General features: G+C 41.9%; 1 protein-coding gene across 1 annotated transcript; it reads left to right on the forward strand.

Moving 5' to 3' along the window:
• Positions 1 to 356: 356 nt before the first annotated feature.
• Rbm17 (RNA binding motif protein 17) lies at positions 357 to 23,666 on the forward strand. Its single transcript, XM_036188622.1, has 12 exons — positions 357 to 523; positions 6,108 to 6,245; positions 7,866 to 7,982; positions 9,518 to 9,684; positions 11,110 to 11,207; positions 14,861 to 14,917; positions 17,140 to 17,281; positions 19,223 to 19,386; positions 20,634 to 20,707; positions 21,485 to 21,583; positions 22,977 to 23,049; positions 23,151 to 23,666. Exons 2-12 carry the CDS (start codon positions 6,123 to 6,125, stop codon positions 23,252 to 23,254), a joined length of 1,218 nt encoding a protein of 405 aa, XP_036044515.1. The 5' UTR covers positions 357 to 523; positions 6,108 to 6,122; the 3' UTR covers positions 23,255 to 23,666.

Genomic DNA, 23,666 nt, shown 5'->3' on the forward strand with positions numbered 1-23,666 from the left:
TTTTTTTTTTTTTTTTTTAAAGCGGGCAAGGTTTATAGTGTTTACCTTCTCCTCTGAGTGATTTTCAAAGCTATTCTGCAACATATCGCCTACAGAGATTCATTCCTAGCTTTTAGGTTATAGAGGAGTGGTTGGGAATGAATAGCTAGAGCCTAATAGGGAATTCTTACCGCTCTTAACTCGAAAGTCATGAACCCTATGGAATTTCAAAGCCTTGCACCCAGAGCGACATCTCTTGGTGAAATAAGAGGCAGGCGGAGAGGCGGTGCAGTGTAGTCCTCCGGTCAGCAGGGTGCAGTGCTAGCCGGACAGGGCCTCTTTGCGTCCGCGAGTCACGCGCAGGCGCAGACGTGTGCTCCCGGCAGCCTTCGCTCTCTCACCCCGCGCGGTGGATCACCCTGCGGAATCGGCGGAGGGTCGGCGCCGCGGCGGGCTCCGGCGGTCGGCGGGCTTCCGCGCAGGGCGGCCGGGCTCCGCGCTGCCGCCGCCGTGGCCCATGGGCAGAATCGTCTCGGAAGGCCGGGTGAGTAGCGCCGTGGTGGCCCCGGACAGGCAGGCGGTCTGATCCGGAACGGAGACTTGGGTTGAGCGCGCCTCCACGGAGGAGCTGGACGCGAGGCCGCGACTCTAGGCCGCGCCGTGAGGGGCACGGGGATGCGGGCGCGACACCCCGAGCTGCTCAGGGGTTCCCAGCCCTCCACTGCGGGCCCCTTCTATCTGCCATGCTCGACCCGGCCACCTACATCTCCCCTCCGCCTGTCGTGATCGCCTTGACACTAAAGAACGTACCTTCCTCATCTTCATGGCCCATGTCCAGCCCAAGTTGTTGGGTCGCTAGACCCCAGTAACGCGGAGTGCGCCCGGTCTGAGGAATGGAGGGGCACAAAAAACCCCAAAACTTGTTTCCTTTCCAGGGCCCTAGAAGTAAGGGTTGAGGGCGTTGTCTCACCTGGACAGTTGTAAATCCGGCATCTTCAGCTCTGCGTTAAGGGGTGTTTATCGTTCGTGCCCATCCCCAAGTTGTTGAGCTTCGTTTGCTTGGGCTAGGTGTGCTATGAATGCGTGCTGCAAGTTCAGTGAGGTACTTCTCCAGGAGTTAGAGCTCTAAGAAGCATAAGTAGCAGGCTTTACAACGCAGGCCTGGGTTGATGTGAAGAACCAGAGTACAACCTGAAAAGACTTGGAAGAGGAGCTGATGTTTACAGTTTTAGAAGGATTTTATTAGAAGTGCAGAAGTGAAAAAGAATCAACAGCGAAACACTAGAGTATTCTGCAGTTTAAGGCAGTTAAGAGGGATTTAGAGGGGTGATCAGATCCTGACCACCCTTTAAGTCAGGAAGGACGGCCGTGGACATTAAATTCTTATTGGTAAGGGCCCGTGAGGGTGGAAAGCGTGTGATTTCGACAGGTGGCTCTTTTAAATCATGCAGTGCGGTGCACACATGCTGGGGTGAGCTGTAAGCATCTCGAGAAAACGAATTATAGTAAATATGAATAATCTAGCCCGGGATGGTGGCACATGCCTTGAACTCCAGTACTTGGGAGGTGCAGGCAGGAAGATTAGGGGTTCAGGGACAAGCCACATGTGGAAATCAGAAGAAAGGCTGCAGGAGTCCCTTTTCTCCTATCATATGGGTTCTTAGTGAACCCCTTATTTGTTTTTACATATTTTCCCCCGTGCATGGCTTTTTCACATATCCAGCAGGGAACAGTTTACTTTAGTAGTAATTCTACAAGTTGAGAACAGTAGAGAAACCTGCTCTGCTGTGTGCTGAAGTTACAAATGTCTCTAATTTGTTTTTCAGAGGCTCTGGCCTATGGAATTTTTGTAATTTTGATGGGAAATTTAAACTTTCCTATTAACTTTAACTTAAATTTAAGATGGTGTAGCTACAGATAGAGGGGAATAAATAATTCTGTAAAAAGTCCTCATTACATCTTGTATATAAGGTATGATTGTGTGTCACGTTGACAAGGAGTAGGCTTGCAATAGTTGCTCTTTCTTGGTTATCAACTTGACTGCATCTGGAATTAAGAAACCCAAATGGCTGAGGTATTTTTTCAATTTCTTCTTTTTCTTTTTTTTAAGACAGGGTTTCTCTGTGTAACAGCCTTGCCATCCTGGAACTTGATCTTTAGACCAGGCTGTCCTCAAACTCACAGAGCTCCTCCTGCCTCAGCTTCCCAAGTGCTGGGATTAAAGGCATGAACCACCACACCCAGCTTTCATTTGAAGTGGAAAGACCCACTTCTAATCTGGGTCTTTTTGTTTTGTTTTGTTTTTTTGTTTTGTTTTTGTTTTTCGAGACAAGGTTTCTCTTTATAGCTTTGGAGCCTGTCCTGGATCTCACTCTGTAGATCAGGCTGGCCTCGAACTCACAGAGATCCGCCTGCCTCTGCCACCTGAGTGCTGGGATTAAAGGTGTGCACCACCACTGCCTGGCTAATTATTTATTTATTTTATATATATGAGTGACCTGTCTTCATGCACACCACAAAGAAGGAATCAGATCTCATTACAGATGGTTGTGAGCCACCATGTCGTTGCTGGGAATTGAACTCAGGACCTCTGGAAGGGCAGCCAGTGCTCTTAACGGCTAAACCATTTCTCCAGTTCCTAATCTGATCTTTGAGGTAGGAAGATCCACCTTTAATCTGGACCACACCTTGTGCTGGCAGCCTCTATGTGGAAGAAGGCAGTTTGCCCTGCCTGCTTGCTCTTCTTCTCATTAGTAAGTCCACTTCTTCAGGTCCAGTGTACACTGGAGACCAGCTGAGATACTCAGCTTCGTGGACAACTACTGAACCTCTGGACTCTATCAGTTGTAGGCAGCCAGTGTTGGAGTAGCTGGAGCACAGTCTATAAGCCATTCTAATAAATCTATATAATATATACACATATATATTTATTCTGTATATGTAATTCTCTATAAATTCATATATATGTATATATATACATACACATATTTTTTGAGTTCTGTGGGCATTCAACACACATTAATTCATTAAAACATTTTACATTATAAAGGCCAGCTTCTGTTATATTTACATTTGAATCTTGATTTTTTTTTTTAAGATTTATTTTTTATTATGTATTACAGAAGAGGGCGCCAGGTCTCATTACAGATGGTTGTGAGCCACCATGTGGTTGCTGGGAATTGAACTCAGGACCTCTGGAAGAGCAGTCAGTGCTCTTAACCTCTGAGCCATCTCTCCAGCCCGAGTCTTGATTCTTGTGATATATCTAAATATTAGAAAATGCTGCTTTTTATTAGCTGGCATCAGACTTCATGAACTAAACTTATTATATAAGTGATACCAAAACATTTTAAGTTTGGATCTCTCTAGAGTCTCCTTAATGTATTACCTCAGTGTTTGTCCTGTGTTTGTAGGGAGATTAATGGCTAAACTATGATATATTCATAAATGTTTAGAATAGCTCAAATGTAAATATATACACCTTAAAGGGAGTAGGTCCTTTGCAAGGAAAATTATTTAAGGTAAAAGCCAAGGGAGTAATAGAGCAGTATTTAGGGAACAATCACATGGCTGGCTTGAGGAGCCAAGGGATTTCTTGTCCAGATCCTGTCTTCTGTTTTAGTTGATGAATTCACAGGAGCTTATAGTAGTTATAATTGAAGTCATCAATACATTTATGCAGGGGCGACAAATGTACTTTTGCTGCCATAGTCCTGTTCTGTGAACGTAAAGGTCAGTGAAAACCAGAAAATCAAAAGACCATTCTTCCATATCTCCTGAGATGTAAAGGCATAATTTCGTGAGCTGCTACAGAAAACTATCAAATGCTGGAGAGATGACTTTGGTTTCTAATATTTTAAAGTGGGTTTTTTTTTTTTTAAAGGCAAAGGAGACTTAGATCACATGAAATCGTCAAGAGATCATCTTCAATTTAGAGAAGTGAATTGAAATCACAGTAGTTCACAAAAACCTCATTAATTCAGCAATGAAGATTGCATTGGCCTTGAATGTTGGTTCATGCCTTTTATCCCAGGACTTGGGAGGCAGAAGGTTTATGAGTTTGAGGCCACCCTAGTTCATGTATCAAATTCTAGGCCATCTAGAGCTACATAGACCCTGTCTGAGAGAGACAGAGACAGAGAGGTGGTGTGTATTAAATAGGAATTTTCAGAAGGAAGGGCTCTGTTGGGTGCTGAGATCCTTCACAATGTTTGATTGTATTTTTAACCCCAAAATTTATGAAAATAGATGTGTTAGAGTTGACACTTTGAATAGGGTGGTATACCAGTGTTTGCTAGTGTTAGTTCAATCCCATCCCTATCCCAAGAACTTTAACTTTTTATTTTCAAATTGCTATATGGCACGGGCTGACTTGGAATTTATGTTACTTAGCCTCCTGGTGAGGTTGCCCTGTGGCAAAACAAATGTAATACAAATACACTGTTATTTTGTTATTTTAGCTATTTGTAAGCATACACTTTTTTTTGCCAGAGCTGAAGATCGAACCCAGGGCCTTGTGCTTGCTAGGCAAGCGCTCTACCACTGAGCTAAATCCCCAACCCCTGAGTATACACTTCTATGGCAGTGTGCTGGCTAGTTTTTTGTTGTTAGGTTTGATTTTTATTTTATTTTTTTTTTGTCAACAAATTATAGCCTCATCTGGGAAGAGGGAACCTTAATTGAGAAATTGCTTCCATCAGGTTGGCCTGTAGGCAAGTCTGTAGGGGCATTTTCTTGATTAGTGATAGATGTGAGTGGCCTCAGTCCATTGTGGGTGTTTCCACCCCTTGGCAGGTGGTTCTGGGTTGTATGAGAACGCAAGCAGAGCACCCAGTAAGCAGTACTCCATGGTCTCTGCTTCAGCTCCTGCCTTGACTTCCCTCAGTGATGGACTATAGTGGGCCGTGTGAGCCAAATAAACCTTTCCCTCCCCGGGTTGATTTAGGTCGTGGTGTGTCACCAGAGAAACAAAACTAGGTCAGGTGCTAAATTACTCAGCGGTGCTCAACTCTTTGCCTCTTTTCAGAAAAGATTTTTTTTTTGAGCTAGGATTTGGTGTAGCTCAAGCTGGCCTAGAACTCACTGTGTAGTCAAGGATGACCATGAACTTCTGATCCTCCTCCCTGTACCTTCTAAGAGCTGGGGATCAAACCCAGGGCTTCTGTGTACTCTGCAGTCTACCACTTAAGCTCCATCCACAGCCCCACAGGTGGATGTAGAGAAACAGGAGTGATTTGGTTTGGTTTTTCAAGACAGGGTCTCTCTGTGTAGCTTTGCGCCTTTCCTAGATCTCACTCTGTAGCCCAGGCTGGCCTTGAACTCACAGAGATCTGTCTGGCGAGAAACAGGAGTATTTTAAGAGACAGCCCCTCTATTACTCTTCCCTCAATAGTTGTGTTTATGAAACCACAGAATCATTTTACCACCCTTTTTTCTGTGAATGTATGTTTCTTAATTACCTACTTAAGACAGGGTTTCATGTGTCCTAGGCTAACCTCAAACTCCTTGTGTAGTTTAGATGACATTGTGTTCTAGATCCACCAGTCTCTACCTCCCAAGTGCTGGGATATCAAGCATGCACCACCACACCTTGTTTGCATGTTTTCTTTATAAAAGAGCAGCTACCTATGCTGATCCAGCCTACAAACTGCTGCTTTTATAAGACTTTGCTTTCTGCCATCGAGATGAAGAGTTTTAAAACTGGATCTTGATACTTAATAATGCTGCAAATATAGAATTTCCATCTTATTTCATTGTTTGTTCTAGAACTGATTTTACTCATGAATCACTTCACCAGTCTTTTAGGTTGAGAAATTAATTCGAGGCTGGACATAGTGGTATTTCCCAGCACTCAGAAGGTATAGGTAAAAGAATCACAAATTCAAAGCCAGCCTCATCTTTGTGGTGAGTTCAAGACCAGCCTAAGCTACATGGGAACCAGTTTTAAAAGAAAAATTAATTCTAGAGGATGGTTTTAAAATAGTTCATGGGTATAGTTTTGCATATTGGAAAGAACCCTGCATTTGTGACGACAGGGGTCCATGGTGCAACTATTTTAACACAGAGATGTTCAGAACTTGCTTCTGTTTCATATTATTTAGTCTCTGTCCTTGCTTGCTTTCTTTCAGCATTAAACCAAAAAGATGTCCCTATATGATGACCTGGGAGTGGAGACCAGTGACTCAAAAACGGAAGGCTGGTCCAAAAACTTCAAGCTTCTGCAGTCCCAGCTTCAGGTGAAGAAGGCAGCTCTCACTCAAGCAAAGGTAAAAACAGGTCCAGAGCAGGAGTGGGCAAGTCTACCACTCGAGTTCCTTGAGAATACTTTGGTTTAAACTTGCTCTTCTGCCTCCTTGTTGGGTCAATATGAGAGAGGGATGGAGAGCTGAGGTTCCTTTCCTTCTCCTGGTTCTTGGGAACAGCAGAACTATTTCATGGAGTAAGAGTGAAGAAAAGCAGTCCTCTCAACTCCTCGCCATGAGGCAGGCTCTAGACTTGAGTGTGTCAGAGACTGAGAACTTGTTTCAGATGCTTCTTCATAGCTAGAGTCCTAATATTCTGGTGGTTCTGGTTCTAGGCAGGGTTCCAGGAATGTACATTGTTAGGTAACATCCTGCTAGTTTTTATTGTAGGAAGCTTGGAAGCAGCTTAGTAGAATAATCAGATCCAGGTGCACATCATGGAGGGCATCATATTTGTGAACATGTCCAGCCTGTATAGTTATAGGTAGGAATTGATCTTGTCTATGTTGTATACGCATTAGACATGAGCATTCTCTTTAAAATAGTTCCACTATTTCTTTGTTTCTGTTTTTGTTTTTTAGACAGGTTCTCAATACATGGCCTGAAGCTGGCTGTGTAGACTAGGCTGGCCTCAAATTCACAGAAATCCACCTCTGCCTCCCAAGTGCTGAGATTAAAGGTGTGAGCTACCACAAAACTTAAAATATGGAAGGTATAATTGTGGACTGGATGTTTAATTAAAATGTCCAGTATATTTTAGGAATAAGAATACTTTGCTCAGTGTTTGTTTCTTAGGTAAAGGTCTTGCTCTTGTAGGAAGTATAGACACACAGACAATGTATACTATATTCTTTACTGTGGTTCCTTAAAGAGGGAAGTAATAAAGTTTGAAGCTGAACTTGGTAGCACAACATTTGTAATCCAGCACTTAGGAGGTGGAGGTGGGAGTATCAGTCTGGTATATAGCATGAAAAAACAAAGACCAGCTGTTTAAAGTGCACTTTGAAGATGGTGAGATGCTCAGTGAGTCCTCATGACATGAGTTTGACTAGAACCCTATGGTGGAAGGAGAGACCGGAGTCCCTCTGGTTGTCTTCTGACCTCCATACAGACTCCGTGGTGTTTGCATGTAAGTACACATGCGTGCACACCCAAGTAAGTATATAAGTAATTTTAATTGGTTAGAGTAAAGTCACACTAAAAGAAGTAGGGAAGGAGCTTGTACTCGGGAGAGAGAGGTTAAGGCTAACCAGAAAGTGGTCACAGTTACTTTAAACTTTATAGAAAAGTGGAGGAAATCTGTGCTCTGAAAAAAAGATCAAAAAGGATGAAGATATAGCTCAGTAGAGAGAGTGTTTGTCCAGTTTTCAGGAAGTCCTGTGTTAAATCCCCAGCACTGTATAAACTGTGGAATGAGGTGGGTAAGCAGTCCAAGTTCATCATCAGCTACATAGGGCACAGGGGGCCAGTCTGGGTTACATAGGACCCTGCCTCAGAAAACACTCTATTAATGACTGTTACTGTTTCAGACTGTGATTTTATCACATCTGGAGGTTTGTTACGGAGACCAGAAAAAATGTCTGTTGCAAGTAGCAGGAATTTTAATTTGGAACATGGGTGTGTTTTTCTTGTCTCTGATGTCAGAGCCAACGGACAAAACAAAGTACAGTCCTTGCCCCAGTCATCGATCTAAAGCGAGGAGGCTCCTCAGATGACCGGCAGATCGTAGACACACCACCTCATGTAGCAGCTGGGCTGAAGGTAAGCCTGCACATACCTGTGGCTTTGTTGCATTTCCTGTTTTCTTTATTTTACAAATATGTTCTTCTGGGTTTTTTTTTTTTAAGACTCTCTCTGTGTGTGTGTGTGTGTGTGTGTGTGTGTGTGTGTGTGTGTGTGTACGTGTACATGTATGTGTATGTGTGCACATGTATATGCTGGTACCCATGGAGGCCAGAAGACATTAGATCTCTTAGGGCTGGACTTAGGCATTTTTGAACACCCTGGTGTGGGTGCTGAGAACCAAAGCCTGGTCCTCTGGTAGAGCAGTAAGCACTCTCAACCACTGAGTTATTGAAAGCTAGTACCCTTTGCAACTCAAGTTTACTTGGTCACCATCAAAACTTTTATTACCTAAAATAGTTTATTATGGAAACATCAGGAATGAAAGATGGCAAAAAGAAAAGCAGATATCTTTTCAACCATACTCTCCAGACATTAAAAATTACATAATTTTAGAATGTATTTCTTGTATGAGTTCTGCCTTCTGTTCTCTAATTTGCTTTTCTTAATATCTTAGTGAGTGTTCATCCATCTCTGTCAAAAATACAGAACTATTTAAAAATATGTTTATGTGTATGACTGTTTTGCCTGTACTACTACATGTGTACCTGTGGTCTGTGGGGACTCATCCCCTAGGACTGGAGTTACAGATAGTTCTGACCCACCATGTGGGTGATGGGAATCAAACCTGGGTTTTCTGGAAGAGCAGTCAGTACAGTTAGTTACTGAACCATATCTCCAGCCCCTATATGGTCATTTTTAATGGCTTTAGTGTATTGCCTTGGTAGATTACCTATAATTTAATTCTATTGATGTAAACTATATAATTGTTTAGAGAAAAGCATTAAAAATAAAAATTGAGCATAATGCTGCATGTCTTTAATAGGGCAGGGCTCCAGGATTTGCAGGGGGATTGGGACTTGTTCGGGGTCATCCTTGGCTATGTGTCTAGTTTGTGGCTCTGTGAGATACTATCTGGAGGGAGCAAGACATTGTAGAAAATGATAATCCATTTTCACATGTATTTTTCTACAGATGTCATTCAAATGGTGACTGTGGTAGTTTAAAACTCATTTAAGGGCTGGAGAGATGGCTCAGTGGTTAAGAGCACTGACTACTCTTCCAGGGGTCCTGAGTTCAATTCCCAGCAACCACATGGTGGCTCACAACCACTTGTAATGAAATCTGGTGCCCTCTTCTGGACATGCAGGCAGAATATTGTATACATAATAAATAAATAAATCTTTAAAAAAAAACTCATTTAAGAAATGATTGTGTTCATGAATTGTTTTAGTCTTTAAGTTCTGCAGTACTTTTCTGTGAATAATTAAGCTTTGCTTGATTGCCAGGTTGTGCCACCACCTGGTGAGATGTAGCATGCTATGAATTGTTTACTCATCTAGGGAATGGAAGATAACCTGGAAGACCTCTCTTTGGTTATCCTTTGACCTTGATCCTGTGATAACCCTGCAGGATATGAAGATGGTACTCATTTGGGTGTTTTTCTTCCTCAGGACCCTGTCCCCAGTGGGTTTTCTGCAGGGGAGGTTCTGATCCCCTTAGCTGATGAATATGACCCTATGTTTCCTAACGATTATGAGAAAGTAGTAAAGCGCCAGAGAGAAGAGCGGCAGAGGCAGCGGGAGCTGGAAAGACAGAAGGAAATAGAAGAAAGAGAAAAGTAAGCTTCATCTTGATTTGGGAACAAATGTCTTGCAGTTGATGTACATTAAAATATGAGTGGATTTCAGTGTTGTCTCTAGGGCTGGAGTTAGGGTTTCAATCAGCAGGAGTTTACTTGTTTTTAAGAATTTGTAATCGTTCCTTCCCCCTGGGACAGTGCACTTGAAAAAGTTTATTTATAGACCCTGAAAACCTAAAGTGTAGACTTTGCATGAATTAGAAAAGTAACCTAGAAAACCCACCTGGTGTGGTGGTACATTGCTGTAATCCCACCTGCATAGTTCAAGGCTTGCCAGGGCTACATGAGACCCTGTCTGAAAACCAAAACACAACAGAAATCCATGTTGAAATTGTTTGCATGGCTGTGTCTGCTAGAATCATGACTATTTCAATGTTATTCCTTTACTACTTTTTGGTTTTGGTTTTTTTGAGACAGCTCTGGCTGTCCTGGAACTCATTCTGTAGACCAGTTTGGCTTGGAACTCAGAGATCCTGCCTGCCTCTGCCTCCCGAGACCTGGGATTAAAGGTGTGTGCCACTATATGTGGTCACCTTTTCTATTTCTGAGCCAGGCGAAAGTACATGTATTTTTCATTTGCTTATTAAAATTATAGGCAATAGGATTTATAATTTTTTTTTTTAAGCCAAGGGTCTCATTATGTAGCCCTGGCTGGCTTCAAACTCAAAAAGATCTGCCTGCCTGTGCCTCCTGAGTGCTGGGATTAAAGACATGTGCCACCATACCTAGCTTCTTAAAATATTTAATTTTGGGGCTGGAGAGATGGCTCAGTGGTTAAGAGTACTGACTGCTCTTTCCAAAGGTCCTGAGTTCAATTCCCAGCAACCACATACATGGTGGCTCACAACCACCTGTAATGAGATCTGGTGCCCCTCTTCTGGCCTTCAGGGACACATGCAGACAGAGCATTGCATACATAATCAATCAATCAATCAATCAATGAATAACTCTTTAAAAATATTTAATTTTGTTAATTAATATGCATTCTATACTAATATGGCAGTTCTTATTTATTAGATGGGTTTTTTGTTTGTTTTTTGTTTTTTAACCTAGATGGTTTTTTTTTAATGAGTGAATGTGTAGCCTAGAAAATTGGGATCATTATACTGTATATGCATATGCCTTAAAATAAAAAGTTAGATGTCAAAATTTTCTTCCCATGGATTATCCTCATGTATCTGTTAAACTTGTTCATTTTTTGTTTTGAATTTTTTCTGTTGTATCCATCCCTAGCATATATACATAAATTAACAATTTATTCTCAAAGAACATTTTTCTTTCTTTCTTCCTTTTGTTTTTTGTTTGTTTTTCTTTTGCCAAGAGGCAGTCACAATGATATTTAAGCTTCATGTTCTATACTAATTTATCTGTGATGAACATTCATTCATTACTTTGTTGTTACAGGAGGCGTAAAGACAGGCATGAAGCCAGCGGGTTTTCAAGACGACCAGACCCAGATTCTGATGAAGATGAAGATTATGAGCGAGAGCGTAGGAAAAGAAGTAAGGCTTAGACAGACATGAGCACACTTTAGACTCAGCACTATCCCAGGCTTTGCTCTTGCTTTCATTTGAGACATGGTTTATTTTACATTAGTTTGGGTAGTTGAGGGGGTCGGGGGAGCTGCTCTAGATTCCCACATGCCATAGCAGCTTTGGATTATACTGTTTTCATATGTACTCCACTCTGAACTTCATAAACACTTCGAGACATTTGCTGTATATTTTGAAATTAGCATTCGTTTTATTTCTGTACTCACCCTTATTTGAAGCGTGGTCATCTCTTGCTTCCATTTCCAGTCAGCACTAGGTAAAGAGGGAAGACACCATATTCAGAGCACATTTGTCTCTAACTCAGCTAGATTTGAGAGCCCATTATGCTTCTCTGCATGTTCACCTGCTTCCTGAAAGAGCAGGGAGATCAAAACCTGCACTGGGGACTTTGAACCTTCTACCAACAGTTTTGTGAGTAGAGGTTTAGTTGTGTGTAAAATAAATTCCTAGCAATACAAGCAGTAACTAATGGCACTTGAAAGAATAGAATAACCTTTTGACTTCATGGTGGTGTGCTTGCCACAACTTTAGTTGGCTGTCTTAGTTGGCAGAAACTTCTACTTTTCTACTACCTAACAGGCACTGTTCTAAGCATCTCAGACCTTCATAACGCCTAGTAAGGTCTGTTAACTTTAGTCTGAGTCATGAGGCTCAGTGCATTCTGGATATTATAGGCCCACTTTTGGTCTTATCCCTGATTTTATTTGCCTGAAGTCCTCATTGTAATTTGTGGTCTTGAACATAAAACCTCAGGATTATGTGTCGTGATAGTTGTCATTCTGTATAGTAGTTCTGTTTTATGGCAGGAATGGTCTCCCCAGCTATATGATGAAGCTTGTTGTAGGGTTTAATGGTTTTTTTGTTTTGTTTTTACTTTTGGCTTTTTGATCTTTTGGGGGCTCGGAGACTTACTCTTAATTATAAATACCAGGCCTTTGTTTGGCTTGTTTCTTGCCAGCTTTTCTTAATTTAAATTATCCTGTCTTTGGCCTCGGGGCTTTTATCTTTCTCTGTTCCTGTATTCCTTTCTTTCCTTCTTACTTCATGTCTGGCTGTGTAGCTAGGTGGCTGGTCCCTAAAGTCCTCCTTCCTCTCTCATTCCTTCATCTTCTCCTCCCAGATTTCTCCTTCTAATTATTCTCTCTGCCTGCCAGCCCCACCTATCCTTTCTCCTGCCTTGCCATCGGCCATTCAGCTCTTTATTAGACCATCAGGTGTTTTAGACAGGCACAGAAACACAGCTTTACAGTGAAACAAATGCAACATAAAAGAATGCAACACATCTTTGCATCATTAAACAAATGTTCCACAGCATAAACAAATGTAACACATCCTAAAATAATATTCTACAACAGTATAATTTAAATTTTAAAAATACCTGCCAAGTGGAAAAGAAGTTTACATTTTAAATATCTTTTTTTTTTTTTTTCTGAGACAGGGTTTCTCTGTAGCTTTTGGAGCCTGTCCTGGACTAGCTCTGTAGACCAGGCTGGCCTCGAACTCACAGAGATCCACCTGCCTCTGCCTACCGAGTGCTGAGATTACAGGCGTGTGCCACCACCACCCGGCCAATTTAATGTATTTGTATTGGGTTTTGGTGGTGGTGGTGGTGGTTTGTAATTTGGTGGTGGGGTTGGTAATGGTGGTGTTTGAGACAGTCTTACTATGTATGTAGTTCTGAAACTACACAGTTTCACAGTCTTACCTTAAACTCACTACCTTCCTCCTGCCTCAGCTCTCTGAGTGCTAAGATTACAGGCATGCACCACCATAAGTTCCATTGCTTTTCTTACTTAGAATAATGTGTATTGCTTATTGTATAAACCATGTCTGGTAGTGTTGCACCCTTGATATGCACTATCATCCATTATTTGGTTTTTATTAACATGTTTTCTGTCTTAAATACTTAAGTCTCATCTTCCCAGTCCATAAAGTAAGTTTTTGTAATGTATACTTTTTGTGTATTAGAAAATTTCCCTTTTAAATAACAGCAGGAACTGTGTAACTTCCAATGAAAAACTTTGCCTTTGCACTTGTACCTGAGAGAATAATAGCAGCATTCTGTCTCGGATGTACAAAGGAACCTCACCTTCTCTCAAGGGCTATAAGTTGCCCATAGTCCACTGAAGTCTGAAAATACGTAATAGTCCAATAGAATATTCAGAGAGAAGCCACGTTCACAGAATTTTTATTGGTAAATTGTTACAGTTAAGGATTGTTGTCATTCTCTTACTATGCTTAATTTATAAATTAGACTCTTTATCAGTAGGCAGTGGTGCATGCCTGTAATCCCAGCACTTTGTAAGTGGAAATGAGAGCACCAGTTCAAAGGCCAGTCTGGACAAACAAAACAGAAAAAAGATTTTTCAAATGTCTATTGAAAATATCTCTTAAGAAATTTAAGGTTTTATTTAGGTTCATATTTCTTGTTAATTTATGTCACCCAGTCTGTTAATCATAGTGCATCTTTACTGGCTTTAATTTCTTTTGTGAAACATTTTGGGCTGGTACAGTATGGTTTTGTAACCAATTTCAATTGATCTTTTGTTAGTTTTATTTCAGTGCATGTGTGTGGGAGGCTTGAGACAGTCTCCTCCCTCCGTCTGTGTGCTGGAAGTCAGTCCTTCCCCAACCTCCCAGGGTGCTAATGCTAGACACTGTATTTTCCGGTTCCTATCATGAAGAAATCTTTTCATGTCTGTGTTCACAATATCCTAGTTGTCTTTTCTTTTGGTTCGTATCCACATTCTCTGTCTAGCACACATGGGCAGGAATGTTGACACTGCCTAACAGATTCCTCCAGAGCTGGGATTCACACTCCCAGGGTGTCAAGAGCATGCTTAGTGGGGAAGTGGCGTAGGCATCACAGGGCAGGGAGCTGGATTTATTCCATTTCTGTGGATTCCTTTTCTGTTTTCCCAGTTGGAAACAGGAAGCTATAATCAGTTTTAAAGGTTTGTGGAGCCAGAATAAGGCCATAAATACACAGGTGCCAAGTGTATTTATGTATGGCTAGTTCTATGGGTTTTTGCTTTTTCCTTAAAATACACTTGATAACTACACTCTCTGGTTCTTAAATGCCTTTTTAAAAAGTGATTTGGGGGCAGGGGTATTGTCTACATTTTCTAATATATGTTTATTCTTTGAGAATGTCATACATGAATACAATGTATTTTGGTTATATTCACCCCTCACTCCTCCCAGCTTAACCCCTACTTCCTTGTCCTCTTTCAACTTTGGCATGTCCTTCTTTAAAACAATAAAGAACTCTTCAAGTCCAATATAATATGCTACCCATACACTCTTGGGTGTGAGGCCATCCAGTGGCATGTGGCAGCCTACCGGGAGTCACACTCTTAGAGCACTCTCCAGAAACTGTCATTTGTTAGCTACTCACTCAGTTAGGGCGTGGAGCTCCTGGGCCCCTACCTTTTTACATTCTGACACCAGTTTTAGACCTGTAATTGTTTGTTTGTTGCCATGAGGGATGAGATGGTTCTCTTTCTTGGAGAGAAGGGTGGTGATACAACAGATGGGCAAGCACTGCACAGTAGTTCTTAGGAGTGTGTTGTCCTTTAAGCACAGTCCTTGTGTTTTCACAGGTATGGGAGGAGCCGCCATCGCCCCGCCTACTTCTCTTGTAGAGAAAGACAAGGAGTGTACGTACATTGCTTTCTTCTTTTATCCTCTTATTCTCATACAGATATTTATGGACTGTGGATATCCTAAGCTTGAATCTCTGGTTTCCACCCCTGGAGTCATAGTGGCCTTTGCTACCTGCTAAACTGGGGTGCTTTGCTTTGTTTTGTTTTGCAACAGGGTCTCAACTGTGTATGTTGACGTGCTTCTGCCTTCTGAGTACTGGGGTTAAAGGCATGTACCACCATGTGGAATTTTTGACCAGGATCTGAGTGCAGATGATGATGATGATGATGATGATGATGATGATGATGATGATTGGTGTTTCAAGACAGGGTTTCCTTGTGTAGCTTTGTGCATTTCCTGGAACTCACTCTATAGCCCAGGCTGCCCTCGAATTCAGAGACCCACCTGCCTCTGCCTCCCGAGTGCTGGGATTAAAGGCGTGCACCACCACCACCCAGTGAGTGCAGATTTTTATACAGGAAGATAAATTGGTTTTTATTGTTGTTTCCATCAAGATCTCATGGTTGTGTGAGATTCATTTGAAGTTAATAAAAGCAGCAGGTGCTCATGCCTGTTACCCAGCATGGAGGACAAAGGCAGGAAGTACTCAAATTCAAGGCCAGCCTGTGCTGTATAGTGTGTTTCCAGGCTAGCTTGTGCTGTAGAGTGAGGCCTGTCTCAAAATCACAATAGGTAAGAAATTTTGTGACTCAGAGGTTTAGAGCCTGATGTATTTTGTGACCTTTAACAAGGAGGCAATGCCTTTCTTGGTTAAAAAATTTCCCATTAATTTTTATTACTGAGCAGTAGTTTTCTACATACATATGTTGCTAAACATGCCCACCCACTGCTGATTTTCCTCTGTACTTCTAAAATCTGGAGGTTGTAATTGGGCTTTGTGCTTTATGCTGAGCCATACTTAACCTGTCATTAAAAATAAATGACTAGGCCTACAGAGATGGCTCAGCAGTCAAAAGCACTGACTCCTCTTCCAGAGGACCCAGGTAAGTGATTCCCAGCACTCACATAATGGCTAGTAGCCATCTGTAACTCTAGTTCCAGGAAATCTGACTCCTTCTGTCCTTCATGGGCCCTAGATATGCACACACTTGGTATATAGAGATAAATGCAGGCAAAACACTCACACCAAATAAGTGAAACAAAATTAAAAGCCGTCAGTAATCTTTTAAAAATACTTATTATTTATTCTGATTTTATGTATATGAGTGTTTTGCCTACATTATACCTGATGCCTGTGGATATTAGAAGCCTCTCTAAGGCAGCCAGTTATCCATCATTCCAGCCCTAATATTTTTTAATATGTAGTATGCTATTTATTACATTTTAAAAGAAGATAATTTAAGAATATCATCAAGTATATATTGTTTAAACAAAACACCCAACAGACAACAAACTGCAGTTAAATCCAGTTTCTGACAGGAGGGCCATGCATCTGATGTCTTTACAGTTTCCTGTTGATGCTAATATGCAACTGCGTAAAAACCAACTGAATATGATCCTGATGACAGAGATTTTTTTTTTTTTTAATGGTCTTTGCTAGCTAAGTTAGTCTAGAGCAGGTACTCTGACTCCAATGAGAGTTACACTGCATCTCTATGGAGCATACAGAGATCTTACAGTCAAGCAGAGTTGTTGACATCTAAGTGAGTGCTTTAGTGGGTGAGCAGCATTGTAGTAAGATGGGAAAAAGTACGCCTGGGAAGATGTGAGCAGTAGAACTAAGTCGTCTTCTGCTCTGGTTTTTTAAAAACCTACATAGACGCTGTAGATCAGAAACATTATTATAGGGACAGAAAGTAGCAAAACATTGGAATGAATAATGCAGCCTGCTGTTATAAATGCTAATTATATAGTTTTTATTTAATTGTTAAAAAATACCAGGAGTAGAGAGATGGGTGGCTTACCAGTTGAGGGCTTACTGTTTCCAGAGGCCATGGGTTAGGTTCCTAGCATCAACCACCTGTCCAGACATACTCTCAGGCACACACAGAAGGTATATAAATGAATCTAAAAAATAATCTCCAAACAATTCATGCTGGCTGTGAAGACTGCTGGAAGGGGCACAGTGTTTTTTAGGAAAGAAGACATAACCAAAATGTAGGTGAAATCAGCTCACAGTGGACAGTTGAAGCTAGTGAAGCTTTGGATGGTGTGTGTGTGTGTGTATGTGTTTGTGGCGCTGCGGTGAGCCGCCTACTTTACTTTTCTCCAACAGTACCCCGAGATTTTCCTTATGAAGAGGATTCAAGACCTCGATCTCAGTCTTCCAAAGCTGCTATTCCTCCCCCAGTGTATGAGGAGCCAGATAGACCAAGATCTCCAACTGGACCCAGCAACTCCTTCCTTGCTAACATGGGGTAATTAGTGCTTTAAGTGTCCTAGCCAGCTAAGAAAATTATCAAAGTGGCTTGAGACTCAGAGGGTGTGGGTGTGGCACGGTCCTTTGAAAGTGGAGTGCAGACAGCGGATATGGAGTTTCGGGCTAGCCTGGACTACACAGTGAGAATGAAAAACAGTACGAAGTGTTTGTCACTCTCTATGGGTAGAACTCATTTGAAAATGAAGACTGTCATGTGTTGCTCTGTAAAGGATTAGTCTTCAAATCATGTTGAGTGTTTTCCAATCCGCTGAGGATTTGTACAAAGCAGCCTTCTAATACAAGTTATGGCTGATTTAGACACATTATTTCTATACATAGGAGGTTTCTGATAGTTAATTACACTGTTTTTTATAACATGCAAATAGAATGGCTCATAGGAGTCAGAAATGGTTTGGGTTATCTCCAAAGGGTGAGGGGCACTGGGTTTCCTGAAGAAATGGGTTCTTTGCCTTAGATTATGGTCTTACACCTTTGGTTTTAAGAAACTGTTCAGGCTGGGGGTGGAGTTCAGTGGTAGAAGGCTCCTTTGCTGTGACTAGCCCTAGGCTTTGGCCCTAACTACTTCCCCTCGAAACAAAAACACCTCTTGTCATTCTGTTTAGACATGTGTTTGTCATAGTATGAACAAATGAGTTTTAAGGTTAACATTTGAGTACGACTGGTAGATTTTATTCATTGGTTCTGGAGTAGTGTCTCCTTATATAGCCTGGGTTGGCCTCAAACTCATTGTTCTCTGGCCGCCAGAGTCTGACGTTAGGATTGCAGGGGCGTGCCACTGTATTTTATCTCAGCTCTACTGCTGTGAAGGGCCGCTCAAGTGGCATTGCCCTAAATGATTTGTTCCGTGCCGCTGAGCAGGATGTGCTTGAGTAGCAGTGCTGTTAGTGAGACAGCAGGTGTGGTAGTCCAGCTGAGCGGCCACCGTGTGCACCTGGATTCTGTTAGTGAGACAGCAGGTGTGGTAGTCCAGCTGAGTGGCCACCGTGTGCACCTGGATTCTGTTAGTGAGACAGCAGGTGTGGTAGTCCAGCTGAGCGGCCACCGTGTGTACCTGGATTCTGAGAGCCCTCAGGAGGTACAGATGAAAGAGTTGGAGTAGATAAAGCCCGTGGCTGCCTTCGTGCAGTGGGAGGGCTTTTCAAATAACGAAAGACTTTCTTCAGCCACACTGCTCTCAACTGCTGGTGAGCACACAGTACAATTAGCAGTGCGGGTGTTGGGGCACTTTCAGGATGGCTGTCTTACAGACAGTGCCTCTTCTCATTGCACAGCGCTGCACTGGAGGGGAAGGCAGCGGGGGACGTGCTTCTGGTTCTTGTCCTTCCTGCTCACCATAAAAATTGTCATTTAAATGAGAATTGGATTTTTAACTTCAAAAGAATCCATTTGTGCCCTTAACACCTGGAAAAAGCGTTTCCAATGCTTTCTTGCTTTGCATTTGACCTTAAACTAGCCATCTAATCTTGGCCTTGTCTTACTTCTTGTCCGTTTAGTAGATGCTTTCTAAGGTTCTTTGATTGTAGTTTCTGCTGTGCTATGAGAAAATACAGTCCTTTTTATCTGAAACCTCCTACTTAGAACTTGACAGGCCATCATTTTCAACTGGTCTTACGTGAGGTAGCTGTGCAGACAGGGAGCTCACAGAGATACAGTTTTTCTTAAATGACAAAGCTGTCCTTAAAGAAGCTATCATTCCCCACAGAGATAAACTCGACTATCTTGACTTGCATTTATTAGCTTTTTATATTTCTTCCATCCTGGGCATCCCCACGGCTTCCATCTAGAAGCCACTACTAACTGTGGGTCTTGAAGCCTTGTGGTATGCACACTGTTTCCGGCCAGGGCGTTGCTGCCATAGATCCAATGTGTTCCAGTGTCGATGGCATCGACTCTAAGGACCCTTTCCCTTTCCTCCTAGTGGCACAGTGGCTCATAAGATCATGCAGAAGTATGGCTTCCGGGAAGGCCAGGGGCTGGGGAAACATGAGCAGGGGCTGAGTACTGCGTTGTCAGTGGAGAAGACCAGCAAGCGGGGCGGCAAGATCATTGTGGGTGATGCGACGGAGAAGGGCGAGTCTCAGGGTAAGTGCACAGAGCAGTGTGGGTCCTTCAGCCCGGAGGGACTCGGACTCTCCCTCCTGGTGCTTGGTGGTTTCTGTTACGACATGTTTTCCACTCTGTCTTATGCAACCAGGAAGCCTTGAGACTCATCTCTATTTTCTTCAGAGCCAAGTTACCCAGCTGCTTTGATTAGGCCCAGAATCTCCATAGCCTGATAATAAATATTCAGTGTCCTCTTTATTCACATTTCAGTGGGTCTTCCTTTATCCTTCCAATATAGATGTGGTTTTTGGTCTGTTCACTTGTTGAGATCTACTGTTGCTTTTTAGTACCTAGTTGCTATTTGATTTTCATTTGATTTTTATAATTTGTTCTGTGTATATAGAAGAAAATAGGAATGAGGCATATCTTAGCATTTTAAGTAGAAAAAAAGTGGTTTATTATCAGTTTATCTGAATTCCCTTCCCTAAAATACAGTAACAACTTGACTGGCAGCTCTGTTAATACACAGCCTCAGCAGCAGCCAGTTACCTGAATGCTGAGTACTGGTTGCAAAAACAATAGTTATCCCAGTTTACAGTAGTATCTAAAGTCAGTTAGCTACTGGCTAGATAACTGTCTAGGCCAGCAACCTTGAACTGCTACTCCAAGACAAGGGTCATCCATCAGTAAATATTATAATCTATGTGCCCTGCCAGCCTTCAGGAAATGAAACGAGCAAAAGGTAATGGTAGAAGCTAGAAACATTCAGAAACTACCATAAAAGCATGTATCAAAGAAAAACATGTTTTTATTGCAGCGACTGGTTGCGTAGATGCTTTTATAGATGACTTGAGGGCACAAATAATGAAACTGCTATTGTAATTGAATTAGTCATGTGATGGGACTCCGTTCTATAACACTTCTGTTTTAGTTTCATTTCCTGTTGCTATGGTAAAGTACACGACAGAAGAACCTTATAGAGGATTTATTTGGCTCAATTCCAGGTTGCAGTCTATTACTGAGGGGTGACAGCAGGAATTTGAAGCAGCTGGTCACATACCATGTAGTTGGAGAGGGGAGCAGTGAATTAATGCATGCGAGCTGGTTCTAGTTTGCTTTCCCAGCCTGTTGTAGTCAGGCCCCCAAACCCAGAGGCCCTCCCATGTCAACAAGTGTAATTAAGATCGTATCTCACAGACATTCTCAGGGTTCTCTAGGTGCTTCTAGATTGTGTTGCTGACAATTAAAACTAACCATCCTAGTGTCTGATAATGTTTTGATTACAGATGCATCCAAGAAGTCGGATTCAAATCCATTAACTGAAATACTTAAGTGCCCTACTAAAGTGGTCCTGCTGAGGGTAAGAAGTAAAAGAAATCTGTCCCCCTTGATTCTGTGTTACCCCGATCTACCTGTCTCTGTGGTCTTTCACACAGTCCTACTAATAACCTAAAAGTTAAGAAGACTGAAATATGGGCTGGAGCAGTGGTTCAGTGGTTAGGAGCATGGGATGCTCTTCCAGAGGACCCAGGTTTGTTTCCCAGCACCCACATGATGGTTCACAATTTCTATATGGAACTATCCAGTTCCAGGGGATCCACCCCTTTTATGGCCTTTGAAGGCACCAGGCACTCACATGGTACACAGACATACATTCAAGCAAAATGCCCATCCATATAATAATCAATAAACTGTTAAAAAGAATACTGAAAATGATACTTTTGCAGGTAGTACAGATACTGGGTACGGCCTTACAGATGGTTTAGGTTATCCTGTCAATAAAGTGTGACATTGAAGTAATTTGTTGAAAGTGTTGGACATTTCTGGAATATCCTCTTAAGTGTTGTTCTGTGCACATAGTCTTGAAGCACTTTTCAAGGTTTCCTGTATATTTACAGGAATGCCAGCTTTGAGTACTTTAGGGTCAGAGTTTTCCTTGTGTTTTGGGGATTAGAACATACTCCACATCTGGGATGTGGCTTAGTGTTAGAGTGCTTCCTAGCATGTGCAAGGTTCTAGTCCTGAGTGAGTGAAGGGAGAGAGAACGCTTGTCATTATGGAAGCAAATGTTGATTCTGAAACCCTTACACATTTTTAAATTTTGCTTGGTACTTATTGTCTGTCTGTTTCTGTATAGAACATGGTTGGTGCAGGAGAGGTCGATGAAGACTTGGAAGTTGAAACCAAGGAAGAATGTGAAAAATATGGCAAAGTTGGGAAATGTGTGATATTTGAGGTAGGAAGATTTTCTTTTGATATAACTTGTAATTGGCAGATTATAAACCCTCTTCCACAAGTAGCATTGGCATTGATCCACTCTTACTACAAAAGCCAATGCATATTAGTTATGTTTCTCATATGTGCTAGGTTGTTGTTATTTCGTGGTTGGTTGTTTTTAAGACAAGATTGTGTTTTGTAGACCAGGCTGGCCTTGAGCTCATAGAGATCTGCCTGTCTCTGCCTCCCAAATGCTAGAACTAAAGGCTTTGTGTTAGTTTTAATTGTAAAAACAAAAGTAGATTTTAGCCGGGGGTGGGGGGGGTGCCCTCCGAAGGGCAATGGTGAGGCACACCTTTAATCCCAGCACTTGGGAGGCAGAGCCAGGCAAATCTCTGAGTTCAAGGCCAGCCTGGTCTACAGAGCGAGATCCAGGACAGGCACCAAAACTACACAGAAACCCTGTCTCAAAAAACAAAACAAAACAAAAAAACCCAAAATTAATTAATTAAAAGGTAGATTTTAATGGGGTTGGGGATTTAGCTCAGTGGTCCTAGCAAGCGCAAGGCCCTGGGTTGGTCCTCAGCTCCAGAAAAAAAAAAAAAAAAAGGTAGATTTTATTTTATTTGGTAGTATAATGCAAATATTTTATTACATCATTTTGTAAGTATTTAGCCTCTCTCAGAGAGCCCTTCTTTATTGAGAATATTTGAGATACCAGAATTGTGTTGTGTTTTGAGGAATATGCTCAGTTAAAGAGACATAGCACATAGCAAATAACCAGGAAATATAAAATAGTAGACCTAGTAGTGTTGGTGAGTACAGATCTTGAGAAAAGCATCAGCAAAAACAGGAGGAGGCTTATGAACAATGTCAGGTGTGAGCTTAGCTTTGATAGGCTATATGGGGAGTGGTGGAGGCAGGTGTTTAGACAAAGGCAATCGATAGGAGAGTGAGGACTCCTTGGGGAGTTAGTTGAGAGTTCTGCTTACATAAATGGAATGGAGCCATATTATGGAAGGCTTGAGAAGCTAAAGTCGAAATGCAGACCTATGTGAAAGCAGCTGGAGTAGTGCTGTGTACTAAAGTTTCTGCTTTCGCATCGGCGGCGGCGCCGTCATCTTCATCATCTTCATCCCGTTGTTGCCTGATGGGGTGATCACTTGATTATTTACTGGCTGCCATGGGCAGCTTCCTCCAGGAAGTCAAAGGACTGCCCCTAACACAGTACCCTCCAAAAGCATTTGTACATTTTGATATGAGCAATTTATGTTTATTTCCTTGATGGTTGACCACTTTTGTCATACACACACACACACACACACACACACACACACACACACACAAATGATTATCATTAAATATATGTGCATGGACACACAACTGTACTCCTATGGTCCTTTCCATTCTAGATTCCTGGTGCCCCGGATGATGAAGCAGTAAGGATATTTTTGGAATTTGAGAGAGTTGAATCAGCAATTAAAGGTACATTGATAATTATTTTTAACAAATATTAAAGTTATTGCTTGTTTTGATGTCTTCCAGGATATCTGTATTAACTGATTGTCGTTTTGTTTGCTTTTTAGCTGTTGTTGATCTGAATGGGAGGTATTTTGGTGGACGGGTGGTTAAAGCATGTTTCTACAATTTGGATAAATTCAGAGTCTTGGATCTCGCGGAACAAGTTTGATTGTAACATAAAGTCACCTCCATGATCCTTACATGAGCTGCAGACTGAGCAATGACACAGGCATCAGCCTCCATGGCTGTTGGACACAGACTCTTGGACGGACTTCTGAGATATATGTTGATGGATCCCTTTTTTATTTTGTGGTTTTTTTAATATAGTATAAAAATCCTTCAAAAAAAAGAAAGAAAGAAAGAAAAAAGAACCTGTGTGCCTCTGGTTGTTTTCTCGCTGCTGCTTCTGTGTCGGTGGCTTTCACTGGGATTTCATGCCATGCAGCATGTCCTGCCCTAAAAGATCTAGAAAGGCTTAGACTGGAGTTTGTATTAAGTCATCCTCTTCCTCCTTAATAAAGCCTTCAAGTTACAGAGCTGTAGCTTTATACATTGTACAATAAAGTCACATCTTGGCAGTC

The sequence above is a fragment of the Onychomys torridus genome, chromosome 5 (genome assembly GCF_903995425.1).
Source record: "Onychomys torridus chromosome 5, mOncTor1.1, whole genome shotgun sequence".
Taxonomy (NCBI): Eukaryota; Metazoa; Chordata; class Mammalia; order Rodentia; family Cricetidae; genus Onychomys; species Onychomys torridus.